Raw genomic sequence first — 20,016 nt, 5'->3', positions numbered from 1 at the left:
GACCTACAGATGCCGGTTTACACTGAATTACTCCAGCATTTTGCGTCTATCTTCAATGGGTCAGGCAGCATCTCTGGAGAAAAGGAATAGGTGACATTTCATCATCAGTCTGAAGAAGGGTCTCGATCCAAAACGTCATCTATTCCTTTTCTCCAGAACGCTGCCTGACCCGCTGAGTTACTCCAGCATTTTCTGTCTATCTTACTCTTCGATGGACTGTGTCTTTGGTTACGTAATATTACAGTTTATATGTTGTATTATAATTATTATATATTTCTGTATGTGTGTTGTGTTTACTGAGCTGTTATTATTGTGTGGTGTTAGAAAATAACTGCAGATGCTGGTACAAATCGATTTATTCACAAAATGCTGGAGTAACTCAGCAGGTCAGGCAGCATCTCGGGAGAGAAGGGATGGGTGACGTTTCGGGTCGAGACCCTTCTTCAGACTGAGTTAGGCAGCTTTATTGTGTGGTGAGTACATGATGTGACTGTTGTGTGGTGGGTACATCTGACAATGAACCACTTGCCCTCCACTTGCCCCACCTGACAGCCTCCATCGGCAGCGGCTCGTAGTCCGGTGACGGGGGTGTGCAGGTGGATCTCCACTGCCTTGGTCCGTAAGGCAGCCTCCATGGCCTCGGGCAGGCTCTGCATCCCCCGGCGTAGGCTCCACTGTGCCCAGCCCTCGCGCCGCGCACGCTCCATCACCTCCGTCCGCGCTCCGTCCCACTTCACAGCTGCACAGAGACAGCCAGTGGCCAAAGGCCCTTGTTGCAGGAGGCAAGGGGATGGGCGAGCGAGCGAGGGAGGTGGATGAAGGAGGGAGGGAAGGAAGGGGGCAGAATAAAGGAGGGGGCTGAGCGAAGAAGGGTGGGGCTGGGCAAAAGAGGGAGGGAGGGGAGGGCGAGGGTGGCAGGCGAAGGAAGGAGGGAGGGAGGAGGGGCTCGGCGAAGGAGGGGTGCCAGGACAGGAGGAGGAAGATAGAGCGAAGAAGGGGGGGAGGGAGAGAGGGAGCAGGAGATGGAGGAAGAGAGGGATCGAGGGAGAGAGGGATGGAGGGGGAGGGAGGGCAGAGATAGGGAAGGAGGGCAACGGAGAGAGGCCGGGCAAAGCATAGTGGGGGAGGGGCGATGTGATGGGAGATGTGTGGGCGGCTGATGGGGAGGACGGAGAGGGGAGAGACAGGCAGGGCAGCGAGGGGGAGGGGGGTGGAGGGAAGTGGGACTCACTCACCTCCTGATCCAACCAACATGCCGAGCAGCACGGAGCCCCAGCTCCTCTCCGCCTGGAAGAGCGGGGGGAAGCAGGAGCGGACACTGAGCTTCCGACTGTCACCAGCAAAGATCCCTCGACACAGGCTGTCCACAGCATAGTCCGCCATCTGTGGGAGAGCAGAGTCAGCGTGGGGTGGGGGCAGTGTGTGGGGGTGGGGGTGGGGGCAGTATGTGGGGGTGGGGGCAGTGTGTGGGGGTGGGGGCAGTGTGTGGGGGTCGGGGCAGTGTGTGGGGGGGGGGCAGTGTGTGGGGGGGGGCAGTGTGTGGGGGTGGGGGCAGTGTGTGGGGGGGGGCAGTGTGTGGGGGGGGGGCAGTGTGTGGGGGTGGGGGCAGTGTGAGGGGGGGGGCAGTGTGTGGGGGGGGGGGCAGTATGTGGGGGTGGGGGCAGTGTGAGGGGGGAGCAGTGTGTGGGGGGGGGCAGTGTGTAGGGGTGGGGGCAGTGTGTGGGGGGGGCAGTGTGTGGGGGTCGGGGCAGTATGTGGGGGTGGGGGCAGTGTGTGGGGGGGGCAGTGTGTGGGGGTGGGGGCAGTGTGTGGGGGTGGGGGCAGTGTGTGGGGGTGGGGGCAGTGTGTGGGGGTGGGGCAGTGTGTGGGGGACGGGGTGTGGGGGGAGGGGTGTGGGGGGGAGCGGGGGGGGAGGGGGGGTGTGGGGAGGGAGGGGGTATGGGGGGGAAGGGGGTGTGGGGGAGGGGGTGGGAGGGAGGGTGTGTGGGGGAGAGTGGGAGCTGGGGAGCGAGTGTGGGGGCTGCTGGGGATGGATACACGCTGCCCTACTCCTCCAAGGACTCTCACCTCGGCCCCGAACCTGCGGGTGAAGAACGCGTGCACACTCTCATCCTCCTCCTTGCCCCGTGGCACGATGGGTTCCCGGGCCAGGCTCCAGGCCAGAGGCTGGGAGAATGGGGGTAACCTGCTGAACGCACTCCTGCATGAGGAAGAGGGGCAAGAATCTGTCAACACAGAGGCTGTCCATGGGAGCCTAACTGTGGCCAGAATCCCTGCCCAGTCCTGGTCTCAGAGCCCTGCCCGACTAACCCCCCCAACCTCTGACCCTCCCCTTGACCACCCAACTGACCCTCCCTCCACATGCCCACCCCGCCCCCCTGTGAATCCCCATCTGTTGCACTCTGGAAATTGAGGACAAATGGATAGTGCAGAGGTCTGTGTCCCTGGGTCAGACCACACTGGGAGCACCGTGCAGTTCACCGTCTCCATCTCCCTGGGTCAGACCGCACAGGGAGCACCGTGCCGAGATGGGCTCACAGTGCAATGGTGGGTCGAGCGACTGGACTGTAGGTGACTGAGAACCAAAGGCTGATCATCGCTATGGTCATCTACCTGATACTAGCAGGCAACTTGCAAAGCTTGCCGCCAACGAAGAGGTATCTATTCTTGGTTGCAGCATCCTTGTAAGTGATTGGAAGCAGTTCACTTTCCAAACCAATCTCAGAAACCTGGAGGTGAAACAGAAAGGAAGAGGAAAAAGGAAAATGAAGGTGACCTTTTGAAGTACATCCCACCCTGTAATTCACTCCCAAAATAGTGTCAATTTTGGAGCAAGTTTCCCAAAGTTTAGTTCTAGTTTAGAGAGCCTGGAAACAGGCCCTTCGACCCACTGAGTCTTAAGGTCATAAGTAATAGGAGTAGAATTAGGCTATTCAACCCATCAAGTCTACTCTGCCATTCAATCATGGCTGATCTATCTCTCCCTCCTAACCCCATTCTCCTGCCTTCCCATAACTTCTGAACACCTGTACTAATCAAGAATCTATCTATCTCTGCCTTAGAAATATCCACTGACAGCCTCTACTGCCTTCTGTGGCAAAGAATTCCATAGATTCACCACCCTCTGACTAAAGAAATTTCTCCTTGTCTCCTTTCTAAAAGAACATCCTTTAATTCTGAGGCTATGACCTCTAGTCTTAGACTCTCCCACTAGAGGAAACATCCTCTCCACATTCACTCTATCCAAGCCTTTCACTATTCTGTATGTTTCAATGAGGTCCCCCCTCATCCTTCTAAACTCCAGCGAGTACAGGCCCAGTGCTGACAAATGCTCATCATAGGTTAACCTACACATTCCTGGGACCATGCGCCAACCAGCGATCCCCGCACACCCACTTGGGACAATTTACAATTATACCCATCCAATTAACCTACAAACCTGTATGGCTTTGGAGTGCGGGAGGAAACCGGATATCCCGGAGAAAACTTCTGCAGGTCACGGGGAGAACGTACAAACTCTGTACAGGCAAGCACCCAGTCAGGATCGATCCTGGGTTTCTGGCTGTGTAAGTCAGCAACTCTACCGCTGCGCCACCGTGCCGCTAAAATGGACACTATTTTGTCCATTGAGACAAAGTGATTATGTATTATGTGATTATGGAGGTGGTGCTTAGGCTCTTGAAGAGCATTAAGATGGGCGTCCCCAGGGTCTGATGGGATCTATCCCAGGTTGCTGAGGGGGCCTTGACGAGGATCATTGTTCCTTCTCGGAGGACTGGAGAATGGCACATGATGTTCCTTTATTTAAGAAGGGAACTAAGAGAGAATCCAGGGAACTATAGGCCGGCGAGGCTCACATCTATGGTGGGGAAACTACTGGAGAGAAATCTTCAAAGAGGATTTACTCCCATTTGGGAATCGGCTAATTAGGGAGAGCCAACACAGCCTCGTATATGGCAGGATGTGTCTAACTAACGATGGCATTGTTTGAGGAGGTGACGAAGGAGATTGATGAAGGTAGGTGTAGATTAGTGTAATGATGTCACTCATGTTATGTGTCATGCTGTTGTAGTTACGCCCCAGTGGGCTTTGGAGTGACTGCTGTTGGCGTGACTCGAGTTAGTGTAAGTACGACGTGCAGGCATAAGGTCGTACCTGCCAAAGTAGTTAATAAAGACTAAGGTTTACTATCTAGGTGTACGGCTTCTGTTATTATACAGCACACACCAACATGGTGTCAGAAGTGGGATTATCTTAGTTTGTTATTTTTCTACTTTGTGCGATGGCTTCTGCTCTCAGGAAACCGGAGATCTTGGTGTTTGATGCAGATCTTGCGGAACGGTATCGCGTTTCTGAAGAGGATTTGTCAATCTACATAGAAGCTGCATACCCTGCGGCTGTCCCTGCTCTTCGTGCGTCAATCCTTCTTAATTTGGCGGGCACGGAGGCTGCTCGTCGTGCCAGAAGATTTCACTATGCACCGGCTAGAGTTGATGCCAATGGTGTCCAAATTGCTGCGGAGTCTATCCGTGACCCTGAATGTCTCCTGCGTAAATTCCGACAATTATGTGAGTTACAAATCAATGTGAGCATTGAACGCCATAAATTCTTTTCAAGGAATCAAAAACAAGGAGAGCCAGTTGAGTTATATGTTAGTGCGCTCAAGCATATCTCTAGTCGATGTGAATTTGGAGATATTCACGATGGTCTTGTTCGCGATCGTTTAATCCATGGCATACTGAATGATAAGGTGCGCGATGAATTACTGCGGGAAGTTGACCTAACCTTAGCGGCTGCTGAAAACCGCTGTCGCATAGCTGAATTGACTGATGTTCACATAAAAACTCTGGGACATTCTGCTGCTCGTGAAATTAATGCAGCCAGCATGTCTTATCAAGCTTCTACGGGTTTATCTCAACTGCCAGTCACCAAGTTAAGATTGATCGATAATTGCTTCAACTGTGGAGGTTCACATGTCGCGGGATTTTTACGTGGTACGTGAGGATGTACCATCCCTACTGGGTGCTGATGCATGCCTAGATATGGGTTTGATCGCTTTCAGCCCTTCTGTCTGTCCTCTGACTACAGACTGTGATTTTACATGTCAAATTCTCACGCAATACAAAGATTTGTTCAACGACAAGCTGGGCAAGCTGCCTGTCAGGTACACAATTACCATTGACCCTGAGGTCATCCCAGTTGTTCGTCCAGCTCATAGGATTCCCCACGCTATGCGGGATCGTGTTCAAAGTGAACTAAACAGAATGGTGTCTCTGGGTGTGCTTACTCCCGTATCTGACCCCTCAGACTGGGTCTCCACAATGGTTGTCGCTGCTAAGAAGAACAAAGACGAGATACGGATTTGTATCAACCCCAAGGACTTAAACGCAGCGATCAAACGACCACATTATCCCATGCGCACTGTGGATGAGATTGCTGCGCAGATGGCTGAAGCAACTGTATTCACGGTGCTAGATGCCAAGAGCTCATTTTGGCAGATCCCACTGGAACTCAACTCCTCTAAGCTGACGACTTTCAGCACTCCATTCGGACGCTATAAATTTCTTAGGATGCCTTTTGGTATATGTTCTGCCAGTGAAGTATTTCAACAAGCCATGGAGCAATTGTTTGCGGGCTACCCGTGCTCCATTGTAGTGGACGATATCCTCATTGCTGGAAAAACAGTCAACGAGCACAATGCCAATCTGTCAAGAGTGTTGAAGCGTGCCCAGGCCATCCATCTCAAGAGTGTTGAAGCGTGCCCAGGCCATCCATCTCAAGAGTGTTGAAGCGTGCCCAGGCCATCCATCTCAAGAGTGTTGAAGCGTGCCCAGGCCATCCATCTCAAGAGTGTTGAAGCGTGCCCAGGCCATCCATCTCAAGAGTGTTGAAGCGTGCCCAGGCCATCCATCTCAAGAGTGTTGAAGCGTGCCCAGGCCATCCATCTCAAGAGTGTTGAAGCGTGCCCAGGCCATCCATCTCAAGAGTGTTGAAGCGTGCCCAGGCCATCCATCTCAAGAGTGTTGAAGCGTGCCCAGGCCATCCATCTCAAGAGTGTTGAAGCGTGCCCAGGCCATCCATCTCAAGAGTGTTGAAGCGTGCCCAGGCCATCCATCTCAAGAGTGTTGAAGCGTGCCCAGGCCATCCATCTCAAGAGTGTTGAAGCGTGCCGAGGCCATCCATCTCAAGAGTGTTGAAGCGTGCCGAGGCCATCCATCTCAAGAGTGTTGAAGCGTGCCCAGGCCATCCATCTCAAGAGTGTTGAAGCGTGCCGAGGCCATCCATCTCAAGAGTGTTGAAGCGTGCCCAGGCCATCCATCTCAAGAGTGTTGAAGCGTGCCCAGGCCATCCATCTCAAGAGTGTTGAAGCGTGCCCAGGCCATCCATCTCAAGAGTGTTGAAGCGTGCCGAGGCCATCCATCTCAAGAGTGTTGAAGCGTGCCCAGGCCATCCATCTCAAGAGTGTTGAAGCGTGCCCAGGCCATCCATCTCAAGAGTGTTGAAGCGTGCCCAGGCCATCCATCTCAAGCTAAATCCTCTGAAATGCAAGTTCAGAGTGAATGAGGTAAAATACTTAGGTCATATATTTACTAAAGACGGCCTCAAAACTGATCCAGCGAAAACTAGTGCTATCAACGAGTTTCCAGCACCCACAGACGTGCTTAGTTTGCAGAGATTCCTTGGCATGGCCAACTATTTGAGTAAATTCATTCAGGACTTCAGTGAAATTTCGGCCCCATTACGCCAGCTTACGCACAAGGACACTGCTTGGACTTGGCACGAGCAACAACAGACAGCATTTGACACTCTTAAAAGGCGGATGTTTAATGCTCCGACTCTGGCTTACTTTGACCCTAAACTACTGATTACTCTTACTTGTGATGCCTCACCACACGGGCTGGGCGCTGCATGCCTTCAGAATGATGGCAATGGCAATAAGCCTGTTGCCTATGCTTCACGCACCATGACTGACACAGAACAACGATATGCCCAAATTGAAAAAGAGCTGTTAGCGGTTGTTTTTGCCTGCAAGAAATTTAACGATTTTGTCTTTGGCCACACTGTCACAATTGAAACTGACCACCAACCTCTAATCAGCATTGTCAAAAAACCTATCCACACCTCTCCAGCGCGCCTACAACGAATGTTACTGCAACTCCAGAAATATGACATGGTGCTGATCCACAAACGCGGTAAGGATATGTATCTGGCCGATACTCTTCCGCGTGCACCCCGGAAGACCTGCGAGGGTCCGCCCTCACCGGATGACGACTTCGTGGTGATGAGTGTGTCTTTTATCCCTTCGTCCTGCATGGAGGACCTGGTTGCCCACACTGCTGTTGACAGTACGCTACGGTCCCTAACCTCCGTCATTAAGTGCGGCTGGCCAGACAAGCACTACAATGTTCCGCTGCCAGTCCGGCCCTTCTTTGCTGTCCGAGATGAGCTCGTGCTGCAAGATGGCATCATTTTAAAAGGACACAAGGCCGTGGTTCCTGCCTCGCTGTACCACTGGTATTTTAACGCTGTCCATGCGGGACACCCGGGTGCTGAAGCCACTGTCTCACGGGCGAAAAGCATGTTTCACTGGCCTGGCATGGCTGAATACATCACCGAGAATGTGGCATCCTGTGCAGTGTGTAACAGTTTGGCCCCTCACCAACAAAAGCAGCCACTTCTTCCACATCCGGTACCTGAGCTCCCGTGGTCTACATGTCGCAGCTGACATATTTGATTGGCAGGGCAAACAATACCTGGTGCTCGTGGATTCTTATTCAGGATGGTTCGACATTGATTTTCTCAGCAGCCCCACTTCCAGCGGAGTGATTTCAAAGTTATCTCGCCACTTTTCAGTCCACGGATCCCCAGTCAAACTGCTAACTGACAACGGTAGTCAATTCACCAGCCAACAATTCAGGGAGTTCGCTGGACACTGGAATTTTCACCATATCACCAGCAGCCCCGAATATCCCCAGTCTAACGGGCTGGCTGAACGGGCTGTTAAAAGTGCTAAACAGCTCATGGAACGTTCGTACAGAGCAAAATCGGACATATTCCTGGATCTGCTTAACTTACGCAACATCTCCTGTGACCCCATCTTGGGTTCACCCGCTCAACGTTTATTGTCAAGGCAAACCCGTGCCACAGTGCCTGTAGCCAATCAGGCTTTAGTCCCACAAGTGTTTCCACCGGAGGAGGTTCAATCCAGGTTGCAACAGAAGCGTGACATTCAGAAATGATGGTTTGACAAGACAAGTAGGCCACTGCCACCGCTGACCAAAGGACAGGTAGTCCGCTTACAGACTGACAGAGGCCATGACCGTATCGGAGTCGTTTCTGGAATTGCTTCAGAGCCACGCTCATATATCGTTAGTGCCGATGGCGGTACCTACCGACGTAACAGGAGACACATCCTGCCTGTGAACGAGCCAGTTCCTCCTCAATATAATCCAGATGGTACAAGTTCGCTTCCCTTTGCGCCTACTGGCACTCGCATGCTTTTGCCAGCACGGCAATCCATGCCTGTAACAGCTCCCTTGCCTGTTCCATCTTCGCCTCCAGATTCATCGCCTGTTCCACAGTTTGCTGCTTCGTCTCCAGGGACATTGATTCAGTCTCCCTCGCCTGTGGAATCACCTGCTCTCTCCCCAGAGAAGAGGAATGGAGATGGTCTCTATCGTACACGTGCTGGTCGTGTTTGCAGGCCGGTTGTGAAGTTTCCGGACTATGTTTAACTTTCCTCCAGTTTGTCACCGATTGTTATACATGCTCAGTTTATGTGTCTGTATCGTTGTTAATTCTTTAAGAGGGAGGATGTAGATTAGTGTAATGATGTCACTCATGTTATGTGTCATGCTGTTGTAGTTACGCCCCTTTGGGCTTTGGAGTGACTGCTGTTGGCGTGACTCGAGTTAGTGTAAGTACGACGTGCAGGCATAAGGTCGTACCTGCCAAAGTAGTTAATAAAGACTAAGGTTTACTATCTAGGTGTACGGCTTCTGTTATTATACAGCACACACCAACAGTAGGGTGGTGGATGCTGTATTCATGGATATTAGTAAAGCCTTTGATATGGTCCCTCGTGGTAGGCTGATCCAGAAGATTAAGATGCATGGGAGACACGATGACTTGGTCATATGGATTCAGAATTGGCTTGTTCAGAGAAGACAGAGGGGTGTGGTGGAAGGTAAATATTCTGGCTGGCGGTCTGTGACCAGTGGAGTTCCGCAGAGATCTGTGTTGGCACCTCTGCCATTTAAGAGGCTTACAGATAGACAGAAGGAAGTGCAAGGAATGGAGGGATATGGATTATATACAGGCAGATGAGTTCAGTTTAACTTAGCATCATCTTCAGCGCAAACATTGTGGGCTGAAGGTTCCTGTACTGTTCTATGCTCTATCACTTCCTGTGTGCTGGCTCGAAGGACCGAATGGCCTCCTCCTGCACCTATTTTCTATGTTTCCACATAATCTGTTAGTTAGTTTTGTTCAGTTTAGAGATAGAGCATCAAAACATTAATGTTTTGTCAAAACATTCAAAACACATGAAGTCCGAACCTCTCGATTAGATCCCAGCATTTAATTCATTCCCAGTGATCTGATATTCTATAAATAAGACCCAACGCCTGGATTAGATCTGAGAGATCTGTCATAATATAAATAAACCCACAAACCCCTCGCATGGATCGCAGCCTGTAACTCACTCCCGGAGATGTCCAATGCTGGTGACCCCCCCCCCCCCCCTCCGGCCCCGGTCCCAGACCGCATCACGATGGCAGACCCTCTCCCTCACCAGTTGGAGTGTGTTCGTGCCCACTGCCCCGGTAGATCGGACTCCCCTGGGTCCGTGCTCCAATATTGCCCCCTCCTCGGTGCGTGTGGTCTGCAGCCAACCGCCTGTGCGATCACTCGCTTCCAGCAGCAGCACCTGGACAGGTAAGTGAGGATTGAAGGATGGAAGTGTGGAGGGAAGGGGGGGAGGGAAGGGGGGGAGGGAAGGGGGGGAGGGAAGGGGGGAGGAACGAAGGGAGGGAGGTACGGCAGGCAACCGAGAGTCAGGGATTAGAGGGAAGAGAAATAGGGGATTGGGAGCAGGGCCAATGGGAAAGGAGGAAGGTGGGATAAAGTGGAAGAGGAAGTAAACAGTGGATGAAGGATTACTGCCGTTTGGGTCTTGTCCCTGTGTCAGGGATGCTGTAGTTACCTGGGTTAGAACCAAGCAGAATTTCCACGCACGTCACAAGGTCGGGCGCTGGGATTTTATCCTGGGTGCTGGGGGAGGGTCGGTGGGTGAGGGGGCATACGGGGAGGGGCAGTGGGTGGGGGAGCACATGGGGAGGGGCAGTGGGTGGGGGAGCACATGGGATGGGGCAGTGGGTGGGGGAGCACATGGGGAGGGGCAGTGGGTGGGGGGGCACCGGGGGGAGGGGCAGTGGGTGGGGGAGCACCGGGGGAAGGGTCGGTGGGTGGGGGAGCACCGGGGGGAGGGGCAATGGGTGGGGGAGCACCGGGGGGAGGGGCAGTGGGTGGGGGAGCACCGGGGGAGGGGCAGTGGGTGGGGGAGCACCGGGGGAAGGGGCAGTGGGTGGGGGAGCACCGGGGGGAGGGGTTGCGCGTGAGCGCCGCCAGGGGTGGGTTGGTGGGCGGGGGGGCATCAGGGCAGGGAACGCTGTTACCTTGGCAGCAGGTACAACTCTGCTGAGGTGGAGAGCAGCAGCAAGACCACTGACACCAGCTCCCACAACGACCACGGTGCGCGGCATCAGACCTGCAGGGAGATGATGGAGAGCAGGGTAAGGCCCAGAGACATGAGGGGCGGAGGCCCGTGCGACAGAGGGAGGGGGGGGGGGGAGTGTGGTGGTGGCGGGAATGGGAGGTGGGAACAGGAGGGTGTGGGAGAGGGAGAAGAGGAGGGAGAAGCAGGAGACAAAGGTAGGTGGAGGGAACATAGAGGGAGCTGGAACACTTGGACACTCTGGTGAATGTGCCTTCCTTGCTGAGCTCTCACGTCTGAGTTTGTGCTCACTGCGCCTGGCTGTTTATCAGGGTGACACAGCAAGTTCCTTTATCTGCAATGTTTCCGCAGAGCCGGGTCGACCTGCCTCTCCCTGTACATGGCCTGCCCAAGGCGGCGAGTGGCTTGCTGCTGTTTAACAGGTTTGTTTCTGTTTCTGGTGACCTGTTGTTGGAGTGACAGTCAGGCCTTTCGGCCATCAGATGACGGACACCACCACTCCTCTCTCATTGCTCTCAAGCCCAGCCACGAGTGCTGTGTAACTGTGGGCATGCTCTCTGTCTCCATGACCCTCCTGTCAAGCAGTGTCCCAGACCCTCTCCAGTCTGACCCCGTCCCCCTGCGACACGGTGACCAGAACTCTCCGCAGTATCAGGCTGAGGTCTAACTGGTGCAGAGCACGGTTCCTGCACCCCCTCCCTGCCCTTGTGCCCTGAGCCTCGTCTGAAGGAAAGCAAACAGCCTTGTCCTTCTAACCCACGTTGAGCTGTCCTGCACCTTTAGGGATCGGTGGGTATGCAGTCTCCCCCTCCCCCTCCCCCTCCACAACCCCACCCCTCATTTATTGTGCATTCCTAACTATGCTTCACCTCCCAAACCACCATCACACACTCACCCGTGTGAATGCATTTGCCACTTCCATGCCCAGCTGCCCAGATCCTCTGCATCTCCCTGTGGTCTTTCCTCCTCACTGACCCACCACAGTTGTGTCACAGCCAGCTTCTGCGTTGTGCAGGCTGCACTTAGAGCATAGAGCAGTATAGCACAGCAACAGGCCCTTCGGTCCACCATGTCCGTGCCAAACATGATGCCAAGTAAACAATGTTTCAAGCAGCAGAGGTAAAGAATCCCAGCAACCCCCCAGTTACAGAGTCAGAGTTGGACAGCACTGAGCAGTCCCTTCACCCCAACTCGCCCACGACCACAGTGCCTTCCTGAACTAGTCCCATTCGCCTACATTTAGCCCATATATCTCCAAAACCTTCCTATCCATATACCTGTCCAAATGTCTTTTAAAAATTGTTATTGTACCTGCCTCTACCAATTCTTCTGGCATCTCATTCACTTACCCACCACCCTTTGTGTGAAAGGTTGCCCCTCAGATCCCCTTTAAACCTTTCCCTTCGCACTTTAAACCCATGCCCTCTAGTTTTACTACCGTGGAGAAAACACTGTGACAATTCAACTTATCTCCACACCTCGTAATTTTATGCCTCTGGGTCACCCCCCCCCCCCCACCAGAGAAAGACTTCCTGCTTGTCTAGCCTCTCCTTATATTGCAAGCCCTCCAGTCCCAGTAGCATCCCAGTGAATCCTCGCTGCGTCCTTTGCTGTTCAATAGCACCCTCCCAATAGCAGGATGATCAGGAGTGCACCCTGTAGCCCCTGACCAAGCAGACCCTCTGCTTCCTACCGGTAAGCTGCGGCCGTCTTCCCGTGGATTCCCGGTGAAGCTGCCACGAGGCAGGAACCTTGGGGCTTTGTGGGAGACTGGGCGGAGAGGTGGGTCAGCGACAGCGGGCCCTTCTTGTTATCTCCCTCCACACAGTGCAGCTAGCAGGCAGGAGGGGAGGGGACTCTGCAGGAACCCATGCCTGTTAATGCTGAGCCACCGACACACCAGGAGGGAGCAGCCCGCGATTCCTCCGTGACACAGCCCTGTAAATAAAGCACTCCGACTGCACACAGCCCCGGCATGAAGCTCGGGACAGCACTGGGGATTGACTACTCGGTATCATCCCTCCAGCGCCAGAGCAGGTGAGGAAGAGGGGATTCAAATAGGGGCACTCAATACAGGAATCAGGAAGTCACATTGCAAATATACAAAGACAAGTTGGTGAGACCGCACTTGAAGTATTGTGTGCAGTTCTGGTCGCCATATTAGACAATAGACAATAGACAATAGACAATAGGTGCAGGAGTAGGCCATTCAGCCCTTCGAGCCAGCACCGCCATTCAATGCGATCATGGCTGATCACTCTCAATCAGTACCCCGTTCCTGCCTTCTCCCCATACCCCCTCACTCCGCTATCCTTAAGAGCTCTATCCAGCTCTCTCTTGAAAGCATCCAACGAACTGGCCTCCACTGCCTTCTGAGGCAGAGAATTCCACACCTTCACCACCCTCTGACTGAAAAAGTTCTTCCTCATCTCCGTTCTAAATGGCCTACCCCTTATTCTCAAACTGTGGCCCCTTGTTCTGGACTCCCCCAACATTGAGAACATGTTATCTGCCTCTAATGTGTCCAATCCCCTAATTATCTTATATGTTTCAATAAGATCCCCCCTCATCCTTCTAAATTCCAGTGTATACAAGCCCAATCGCTCCAGCCTTTCAACATACGACAGTCCCGCCATTCCGGGAATTAACCTAGTGAATCTACGCTGCACGCCCTCCATAGCAAGAATATCCTTCCTCAAATTTGGAGACCAAAACTGCACACAGTACTCCAGGTGCGGTCTCACCAGGGCCCGGTACAACTGTAGAAGGACCTCTTTGCTCCTATACTCAACTCCTCTTGTTACGAAGGCCAACATTCCATTGGCTTTCTTCACTGCCTGCTGAACCTGCATGCTTCCTTTCATTGACTGATGCACTAGGACACCCAGATCTCGTTGAACTCCCCCTCCTCCTAACTTGACACCATTCAGATAATAATCTGCCTTTCTATTCTTACTTCCAAAGTGAATAACCTCACACTTATCTACATTAAACTGCATCTGCCATGTATCCGCCCACTCACACAACCTGTCCAAGTCACCCTGCAGCCTTATTGCATCTTCCTCACAATTCACACTACCCCCCAACTTAGTATCATCTGCAAATTTGCTAATGGTACTTTTAATCCCTTCGTCTAAGTCATTAATGTATATCGTAAATAGCTGGGGTCCCAGCACCGAACCTTGCGGTACCCCACTGGTCACTGCCTGCCATTCCGAAAGGGACCCATTTATCCCCACTCTTTGCTTTCTGTCTGTCAACCAATTTTCTATCCATGTCAGTACCCTACCCCCAATACCATGTGCCCTAATTTTGCCCACTAATCTCCTATGTAGGACCTTGTCAAAGGCTTTCTGAAAGTCGAGGTACACCACATCCACTGACTCTCCCTTGTCAATTTTCCTAGTTACATCCTCAAAAAATTCCAGTAGATTTGTCAAGCATGATTTCCCCTTCGTAAATCCATGCTGACTCGGAATGATCCCGTTACTGCTATCCAAATGCTCAGCAATTTCGTCTTTTATAATTGACTCCAGCATCTTCCCCACCACTGATGTCAGACTAACTGGTCTATAATTACCCGTTTTCTCTCTCCCTCCTTTCTTAAAAAGTGGGATAACATTTGCTATCCTCCAATCCACAGGAACTGATCCTGAATCTATAGAACATTGAAAAATGATCTCCAATGCTTCCACTATTTCTAGAGCCACCTCCTTAAGTACTCTGGGATGCAGACCATCAGGCCCTGGGGATTTATCAGCCTTCAGTCCCATCAGTCTACCCAAAACCATTTCCTGCCTAATGTGGATTTCCTTCAGTTCCTCCATCACCCTAGGTTCTCCGGCCCCTAGAACATTTGGGAGATTGTGTGTATCTTCCTCAGTGAAGACAGATCCAAAGTAACGGTTTAACTCGTCTGCCATTTCTTTGTTCCCCATAATAAATTCCCCTGCTTCTGTCTTCAAGGGACCCACATTTGCCTTGACTATTTTTTTCCTCTTCACGTACCTAAAAAAACTTTTGCTATCCTCCTTTATATTATTGGCTAGTTTACCCTCGTACCTCATCTTTTCTCCCCGTATTGCCTTTTTAGTTAACTTTTGTTGCTCTTTAAAAGAGTCCCAATCCTCTGTCTTCCCACTCTTCTTTGCTATGTTATACTTCCTCTCCTTAATTTTTATGCTGTCCCTGACTTCCCTTGTCAGCCACAGGTGTCTCTTACTCCCCTTAGAGTCTTTCCACCTCTTTGGAATAAATTGATCCTGCAACCTCTGCATTATTCCCAGGAATACCTGCCATTGCTGTTCTACCGTCTTCCCTGCTAGGGCCTCCTTCCAATCAATTTTGGCCAGCTCCTGCCTCATGCCTCTGTAATCCCCTTTGCTATACTGTAATACCGACACTTCCGATTTTCCTTTCTGCCTTTCCATTTGCAGAGTAAAACTTATCATGTTGTGATCACTGCCTCCTAATGGCTCTTTTACCTCTAGTCCCCTTATCAGATCAGGATCATTACACAACACTAAATCCAGAATTGCCTTCTCCCTGGTAGGCTCCAGTACAAGCTGTTCTAAGAATCCATCTCGAAGGCACTCTACAAACTCTCTTTCCTGGGGTCCATTTCCAACCTGATTTTCCCAGTCTACCTGCATGTTGAAATCTCCCATAACCACCGTAGCATTACATTTTTGACACGCCAATTTTATCTCCTGATTCAACTTGCACCCTATGTCGAGGCTACTGTTTGGGGGCCTATAGGTAACTCCCATTAGGGTCTTTTTACCCTTACAATTTTTCATTTCTATCCATACTGATTCAACATCTCCTGATTCTATGTCACCCCTTGCAAGGGAATGAATATCATTCCTTACCATCAGAGCAACCCCACCCCCTCTGCCCACCTGTCTGTCTTTTCTATACGTTGTGTACCCCTGAATATTCAGTTCCCAGCCCTGGTCCTCTTGTAGCCATGTCTCAGTGATCCCTACAACATCATACTTGCCCATGACTAACTGAGCCTCAAGCTCATCCACTTTATTTTTTATACTACGCGCATTTAAGTACAACACTTTAACTTCTGTATTTACCTCCCCTCTCACATCGTTCACAATTGGCCCTGCCCTTAATTTCTTTTCCGCTCTAGAACTTCTGTTCCCATTCTTCCGAGAGTCTTTTGCAATATCTCCTGTATTCCCTTTTACCTCATCTTCATATTCACAATTTGTTAACCCCTCCCCCCCACTACTTAGTTTAAAGCCACAGGTGTCACACTAGCAAACCTGCCTGCCAGAATATTGGTGCGTGTGTGTGTGTGTATTTAGCTGGGAAAGGTGCAGTAACAATTGCAGGAGGATGCTACTGGGACTGGAGGATTTAGGCCGGGACTGGAGGATTTAGGCCGGGACTGTTTTCTTGGAGCGTAGGAGGCTGTGAGATGACCTTATAGAGGTCTATAAAGTGATGAGGGGTGCAGAAAAGATGGATGGTCACAGGCCTTTCCCCGGGATTAGGGGGTCCAACAATAGAGGGCATAGGTTTAAGGTGAGAGGGGAAATATTTAAATAATTGAATGAAGGGGAGGAGGTGAGGTGGTACCAAATTTGAGCGGGGGAGTATGTAAATTGAGTGGGAAGGGTGCCTAAATTGAGTGGCAAGGGTTACATGATTGTGGGGGCGTATGTGGTTTGTGGGGGAGGGGTGTATTTTGGTTGTTGGGGGTGTTTGCATGGGATATATTTCAGTTGTGGGGGGGGGGGGGAGTTGGTTTGGTTTAGAGAAAGCCTGCTCTGATGATTTTTTTTTTTTTTTAAAGTGATCAATTGATTCAAGTGATTATATTTCTGAACTCTCTTCTCTAAAACTAGCACTAGAAATTGGACACTACGAGAATTCTTTGTTTTGTCAATGTGTGGTAACTTTTCCAGTTTATCCAGTAAAGTTAAGTAAAATTGTAAACATAATCAGTTAAATGCGTTCAGAAAATTTAGAACGGCAAAATGTTGAATAACTGCATCGGTTTGCAAGGCAAGAATTCAGGCGTTTGATGCATCTTTGCTGCAAAAACGATAGGAGCTTAGGGAAGTGCAAGCATTGTGAAACAAATTTCAAATTTCAGCTATCCCCGCCATCACTCAGTATCATGTGGAACACAAACATGCCTTTACATTTGACCCAGTGTCTTCAAACAAGTCAGTTTGCATTCCATGCTGCACAACCCAGGGAACAATTATTTTGCAGTTCAAACAACAGAAACACCTGAGTATGCTATTGTACATTTGACAGCTTTAGACAGATTTCCATTTGCAACTGTGGCCAAAAGTGACAGCATCATGAATATCAAGAAGCTGAAGTCAACGGAGTCATATTGAAGTCACTTCAATGTCTTCAAAATGTCTCGCAGGTTTGAATATGACTCCATTGGCTCCGGCCTCTTGCCATTCTTGATGTCAACACTATTGACCAAAGTTGCACCCCCCACAACCCACACCCACCCTGTCGAGCCCTGGAAGGAGTTGGGAGGCTTCAGTGAGATCACCTCTCATTCTAAACTCCAGAGAGGACGGCCCCAGTCTGCTTCCTCTCTCCTTCTGGGACAAACCCCCCATCTCGGGAATTGAACTGGTGACCCTTTGCTGCACTCCCTCCGTCACCTGTTCCTCCCTCAGGTGGGGAGCCCAGACCTGTCCACAATATTCCAGGTGCGGACTCCCCCGGGCCCCGGTTAATTGGAGCGAGACGCCTCAACTCCAGGACTCAACCCCTCTCGCAGTGAAGGCCCCCTCCTGACTGCTGCTCTTCCTGCAGGGGAACGTCCAGTGAGTGGTTCCAGGGACCCCCTGGCCCCCTTCACACCAATGTCCTGTCTCTCTCTGTCCAAATCTTCCTCCAGCTTTCTGTTTCCTTCTGTTACAGAGGATGAGATCACATTTCTCCACCTGCCCCGTCCCCTCCTTCACCCTGGAACCACCCGTCCTCCTACACCCCACAATATCACAAGCTGTGTCATCAGCATTCTTAGATAGGTGACACAATCCTCTCATCCAAACCTTAGATGCTCCAATCGTTTTGCACTATTTTTCATATGGCTTGATTGTACTCATGTATAGTACTATATGACTGGATAGCCCACAAAGCTTTTCACTTTATCTCAACGCCTCTGGACAAAAATAAACCAATACCAAATGTCTCAAACATAGTGATTGTATCCGATTCCCCATCTCTCTCGTAACAAGTTCGAGATATCAACCACGCTGTTAAAAAAAAACTCATCCCTCAGATCCCTTTAAAAACTACTCTTCGTAAATTATTTTCACCTTAAATCTGTGCCCGCTTATTTTTGATACCCCAATCATGAGAAAAAGATGATCAAATTGGGCACTCTTGCGTAATTTGTGTTGTGTTTGTACGAGTCTTTGTGCCTGTGATGGTGCTGCAAGATTTTCATTATACCTGTACCTCACCGTACTTGTGGTCATGGCAATAAACTCGACGACGCTCACAGCATTGCTTCCCTCTAGTGAAAACAACCTGGCCGACTCATCTCTCTCCATCGAAGGATGAGAGGAGATCTTATCGAAACGAAGGATGAGAGGAGATCTTATCGAAACGAAGGATGAGAGGAGATCTTATCGAAACGTATAAGATTATTAAGGGGTTGGACATGTTAGAGGCAGGAAACATGTCCCCAATGTTGGGGGAGTCCAGAACAAGGGGCCACAGTTTCAGAATAAGGGGTAGGCCATTTAGAACTGAGATGAGGAAAAACTTTTTCAGTCAGAGAGTGGTGAATCTATGGAATTCTCTGCCTCAGAAGGCAGTGGAGGCCAATTCTCTGAATGCATTCAAGAGAGAGCTGGATAGAGCTCTTAAGGATAGCGGAGTCAGGGGGTATGGGGAGAAGGCAGGAACGGGGTACTGATTGAGAATGATCAGCCATGATCACATTGAATGGCGGTGCGTACAGGCTCGAAGGGCCGAATGGCCTCCTCCTGCACCTATTGTCTATTGACACAAAGTGCTGGAGTAACACAGTGGGGAAGGCAGCATCTCTTGGGGGAAATGAGAGGTGACGTTGCGGGTCGGAACCAAGCTTCAGACAGAAGTTCTCCTCCTCCTCCTCCTCCTCCTCCTCACTCGGACAGGAGGGAGGTGTGTTTGTCTGGCCCACTGCGATAGCTCCTCAGGTTATGCCTACTTTGCAGTTCTCCTCTCCCGGACAGTGTGAAGAAGGGTCCCACGACGTGGAATGTCACCCATCCTTCGTCTCTGGGATGGTGCCTGTCCCACTGAGTTACTCTGGACTCTCTTGTGTCTAACTTCGCCATCAACCAGCATCTGCACGCTCTCTCTCTCCATGACTGAACTCTCCCCCCCCCAGCCCCCCCCAGCCCGGTCAATGTCTCCAGCACAACCACACCCAGCCACAAGGCTAGCCTGGGGGCCAGCAGTGAGATGGGGGCACACACTGCTGGACGAGACCCGCGGACCGCGCAAAGGCAAGCACACAGCCTTACCTCCCACTCCCCGCCTCCGCCCCACCGCGCATGTCCGCAACTCGGAGGACCAGCGCACGGCGCATGCGCGCGCGCGCCCTGGCCGCCGGGCAGAAGACTCCCACCCCGCTGGAGAGGCTTTGGTCACTGCGCAGCTGCGTCCCGGAGGATCTTGGGATTTGTAGTTTGCGTGGCCATTGCCGCACACACGCCAATAAAGGGGTACTTATTCACACAATGCTGGAGTAACTCAGCAGGTCAGGCAGCATCTCAGGAGAGAAGGAATGGGTGACGTTTCGGGTCGAGACCCTTCTTCAGACTGAAGAAACCCTTCTCCAGCATTTTGTGAATAAATACCTTCGATTTGTACCAGCATCTGCAGTTATTTTCTTATACTGCCAATAAGGTACAGAAGGAATAGTAGAATTAGGCCATTCAGCTCATCAAGCCTACTCCACCATTCAATCACGGCTGATCTATCTCCCCCCATTCCCCTGCCTTGTCCCTCTGATACCTGTACAGTGTGTGTAGCAAGAAACTGCAGATGCTGGTTTACACCAAAGATGCTAATTGACACTGTACTTTATTGGTTTGCCAATAAGACACAGCATGCTTCTGTGAATAGGGAGCATTCTTGCCCCAAAGATCTACAAGCTGCATTATGGGGGGAGGGAAGGGGAGAGAGAGGGAAGAGGTTCAGGGACAGCTGGGCTTGGGTTCATGCCTGAATAACCCACGGCCCCTCACCATCACTCAGTTTCCTGTGCAGGGTAGGAGCTGCTTTACGTC

General features: G+C 51.3%; 1 protein-coding gene across 4 annotated transcripts in view; it reads right to left on the bottom strand.

Annotated features, from left to right (window-relative positions):
• The window catches only part of ppox (protoporphyrinogen oxidase), a 30,982-nt gene that overhangs the window by 7,370 nt on the left and 3,596 nt on the right, over positions 1-20,016 (bottom strand). The window contains exons 1-7 of one of the 4 annotated variants that reach the window (XM_078420757.1): positions 19,249-19,267; positions 10,677-10,768; positions 9,794-9,928; positions 2,614-2,729; positions 2,068-2,200; positions 1,236-1,383; positions 546-739 (exon numbers count right to left, since the gene is read on the bottom strand). In XM_078420757.1, coding sequence (XP_078276883.1) covers positions 546-739; positions 1,236-1,383; positions 2,068-2,200; positions 2,614-2,729; positions 9,794-9,928; positions 10,677-10,763 — 813 coding nt within the window. In that variant the 5' untranslated portion in view covers positions 10,764-10,768; positions 19,249-19,267. Of the gene's footprint in view, positions 1-545; positions 770-1,235; positions 1,384-2,067; positions 2,201-2,613; positions 2,730-9,793; positions 9,929-10,676; positions 10,769-12,428; positions 12,449-19,248; positions 19,268-20,016 lie in introns of those variants that run through there. The other 3 variants (XM_078420755.1, XM_078420753.1, XM_078420756.1) reach the window with 3 other exon arrangements.

This window comes from Rhinoraja longicauda, chromosome 24 (assembly GCF_053455715.1).
Source record: "Rhinoraja longicauda isolate Sanriku21f chromosome 24, sRhiLon1.1, whole genome shotgun sequence".
Classification (NCBI taxonomy): domain Eukaryota; kingdom Metazoa; phylum Chordata; class Chondrichthyes; order Rajiformes; family Arhynchobatidae; genus Rhinoraja; species Rhinoraja longicauda.
The sequence above is the reverse complement of the archived record's forward strand: the minus strand, read 5'-3'. Positions and strand labels throughout refer to the sequence as shown.